Source organism: Quercus lobata, chromosome 2 (assembly GCF_001633185.2).
Source record: "Quercus lobata isolate SW786 chromosome 2, ValleyOak3.0 Primary Assembly, whole genome shotgun sequence".
NCBI classification, from domain to species: domain Eukaryota; kingdom Viridiplantae; phylum Streptophyta; class Magnoliopsida; order Fagales; family Fagaceae; genus Quercus; species Quercus lobata.
This window is the reverse complement of record NC_044905.1, coordinates 31462715-31466548: the sequence shown is the minus strand read 5'-3', so window position 1 is coordinate 31466548 and position 3834 is coordinate 31462715. Positions and strand designations below refer to the sequence as shown.

General features: G+C 35.5%; 1 protein-coding gene across 1 annotated transcript; it reads right to left on the bottom strand.

The window, feature by feature from the left end:
• On the bottom strand, window positions 1-1326 carry LOC115963053 (zinc finger BED domain-containing protein RICESLEEPER 2-like). The gene has a single exon (XM_031081943.1). It carries the CDS (start codon window positions 1324-1326, stop codon window positions 1-3), a length of 1326 nt encoding a protein of 441 aa, XP_030937803.1.
• Window positions 1327-3834: the final 2508 nt, after the last annotated feature.

Here is a 3834-nt window from a genome sequence, read left to right as displayed (position 1 = left end):
TCAAAAAAAGATGTTTGCAGTAACATACAAAGAACTTGAAAACTTTTTCGTGGCATTGTAAAAAAGCTTCAAAAAACCCACAAATATCCTACAATTTTGAAAATCAATACTACTAGGAGATTTCATACCACCACTATTCTCCTTGTTCATAAAGTATGAAGAATAACTATCATCCTCAAAGCTCATTCGTATGAACACTTTCTCAAATTTTTGTATAGTTTCTAACATGAGGTAGGTAGAGTTCCACCTAGTTGGTACATCTAGACAAAGGAGAGACTTAGACTCAATACCTAATCTCTCCACAAAACCCACAAAAGTTTGATTCCTATTTGGTGAGGACTTCACATACCTCACAGCTTCACGCACCTTTGCAATGGATGCATCAATTTCTCTCATACCATCCCCCACAATCAGATTTAGGATATGTGCACAACACCTCATGTGTAAGAACTCATGTTCTAAAACAGTCCCCTCCCAATCTTTAGTTACATTTTCCAAAAACTTAATGGTGACACCATTTGAGCTAGCATTGTCCACTGTTAAAGTGAATATACCACTAATACCCCACTCATGCAAACACAACTCAATCTTTCTACCTATAGTCTCCCCCTTATGGTCTTCAACTTGACAAAAATTCAAAATTCTCTTATGCAACTTCCAATCATCATCAATAAAATGACCTGTAAGGAACATATAACACAGATTTTGAATACTTGTCCATGTGTCCGTAGTAAGACACACCCTACGACCCTTCAAGGCCCCCCTTAATTTCTCTCTCTCAACACCATAAATGCCAATCACATTCCTAGCCATAGTTTGACGAGATGGGATATCCCTAATTCGCAACTTAGGTTGTAAGGTTGTTGCATATCTTTGAAACCCATACCCTTCAACAAACCTAAAAGGCAACTCATCTATTATAACCATTTTAGCAAGTGCCTTTCTAGAAGTCTCAACAGTAAAGACTATTGGTACAAGTTGAAACCCTTCCTCCCCATCTATTTTGGGTTCAAACGCTAAGGTTTGTTGCCCTTTAAGTGTCTTTCTATTAGGGTTTTTAACACAGATTGGCGTATGATTCAATAAATTAACAGTACCATACCCCTTATTATTAGCTAGATAAGTTTTTTGACAGTAATTGCAAACAGCCTTAAAATGATCCTCACCAATATCTACTTTTTCAAAATGGTTCCAAGTAATAGACTTTTTCCTATTATTACCTTTAGGTGGAAGTGGGGGAACCTCAACATTAGTTGGAGTGGCAGTAGGTACAGCTTGGGCAGTAGGTGTTGCTTGGGAAGGGGGTGCATCACTTGAGGGTTCCATAACCTAAAGACATCAAATTTATGCATTAGCAAACAACCATAAAAGTAACACACAAACAATAACAAGAAGTTAAAAGAGAAAGATATGATACCTCAGAGAACTCTTAGATATTAGGGATTCAACCTTAAAAAGGAAGCAAAAAGCCTAGGATTTCAACTCCTGTATAAAATTAGGATTTCAAATTTTTAAGTTAAGAAAGCAAAATGAATCAAACAAATGAGCAATAAAATACAATCAGATAAGAAAATAAGAATGTGGATTTCATCTTTTTAAAATAGGGGTTCATCATTTTTTTTTTTTTACAGTGAAGATACAAGTATATTGATCATAGAAAGCAAAACAAAACAAAGAATAAAACAAGCAGATAAGAAAATAAAAATGTGTTTGGATTTCATCTTGTTAAAATAAGGGTTCATATTCTTTTTTTACAGTGAAGATACAAGTATATTGATCATTAAAAAAAAAAAAAAAAAAACAAGGAATAAAACAGGGCAGATACAAATCACAATCAGAGCACTAACATAATGAATCAAAGGAAGAAAAGGATAAAACCAGGGAGCACTAAAAAATCACACACAGAGCACTAACAAAATGATAAACCTAGATTGGGCAAAAAAAAGAGGAAAGCTTGATGTATCAATTATCATACAAAGTTAATAGTGTAAATAAAGAATGAGATGCATCCTCCTAAATAACTAGCAGTAGATGGCTTGAGTAAATAAATTTATGACAAACTTTGTCTGAGATGTCAAAGACTCCAGTCTATTAGAATTGTGACTCAGTATCATAGCCTATAAAGAACACATATTTGTACAAGGTTGAAATGAAAATGAGATTCCTTATAATGCATTTAACAATCTAATTGCAAACAAGAGTTTCAATGCAATTAAGTAGCAGGTCACAACATTAACAAATAACATAAAATAAAGCTTAACAATTTCTAGCATCAAGTTGTTGTGGCAAGTTAATCAACTCGTGAAGAACAGATTATACCAAACAAAGGACTGAAAATCATCAAGCTTTCCTCTTTTTTTGCCCAATCACAAACACAAAATACAAAAAAAGAGGGATGAAATAGGAAGAAACTTTACCTGATCTGAGACTAGGAAGCCGAGTCTGAGAGGCTGAGTGTTAAGGAGTAAAGGGATTTGTTTGTTTCAAAATAAAAAAGAGAGATTTTGAAATCACTAGAGAGACTAAAGAGCAGAGAAAACGAAGAACACTCAAGAAAAGTCCAATTATAAGAGAGAGATATGAGGGAAAATCTGATTTTGATTTTGATTGTGATAAGTGTAGCCAAGTTGGGTCTTGAAACCCTAAACCATGATTCATGAACAGAGGCATGGGAAAGATCAAATTTGAGTTTGATTTAAAGGGTAGTCGACTAGCTATTGGGGTTGGACTGGCTAGTAGAGAGAGAGAGAGAGAGTGAAGGCTGAAGAGTGAAGAGAGTTAGAGAGGCCGAACCAATTTTAGCAAAGAGAGTTAGAACTTAGAGAGGCTGAAGGGAAATTTCAGCCTTTTAGTCCCAATTTTAGGCTTTTAGCCGTTCTGATGCTTGCTGGTGATTTGATGTCTGCTTTTTCGTGGAAGGAAGTCTCTGGTGCCATGTAGTTCTCAATTAGGCAAAAGGCAGTGCCAGTCTTATCAGTCTAGACAGTCCTCAATTCACACGTGATTTGATCTTGATCTGATATATATTTTTTTCTTTTAAAATTTCAGTCGGGTCAGGTTACACGGGTTTTTAAAGCCTTAGCCCACTACCTAAACCGAATAGTCGGTTTTCCTGAGATAAGGACCCAAATCCGACCTGCCAAGGGCTTCAGGCCGACCCGTTGGGCTTCGGGTTGGTCGGATTCGGGCGGTTTGATTGGGTCCTGGGCCCATTGGACAGCCCTATCTAAGACTATAAAAATAGCATAGTTATGATGCCCATAAGTTATAACTTAAAAGGAATCTCCTCACCATGTAAGAGTAAGGTGGAGGGTGAGTTTATGGGTTTAAAATCCATTGGATAGTAGCGTAATTATTAATTTTTTTATTAAAAAAATCCTAATTAATATTCCAACCTCATTGAATCAAGGCAAGGGTCAGTATGATTATTTACAATTAGTTAGTCATATTATAGGGAAAACATTTTTAGTAAACTGCTAGCACCAATTATTTTGTTCCAAAGTTACCTTCCACTGTGAGCTGCTGCACTAATCTGTTTATCATTTTTCTATGATACATATTTTCATTTGTTTGTCTGAATATGTTACAGCCTAGTACTTATCCTTGTCATTGTCTCAGTCTATTCATGCCAATGACATTCATAATGATTCTTTCCTGCGTGTTTTTCCTCGTATCCATATTTAGTATTGTGGCATTTTCAAGCCATCCTACTAACACTATGAGTAATGATTCTCTTGCAGCAGAACTTGGTATTGTTAGAGCAGGAAATTTCATGAAAGTTTAAGTGGTTTTGAATCCACTGTGAATAATATATGAATGATTGACATTTTTTGG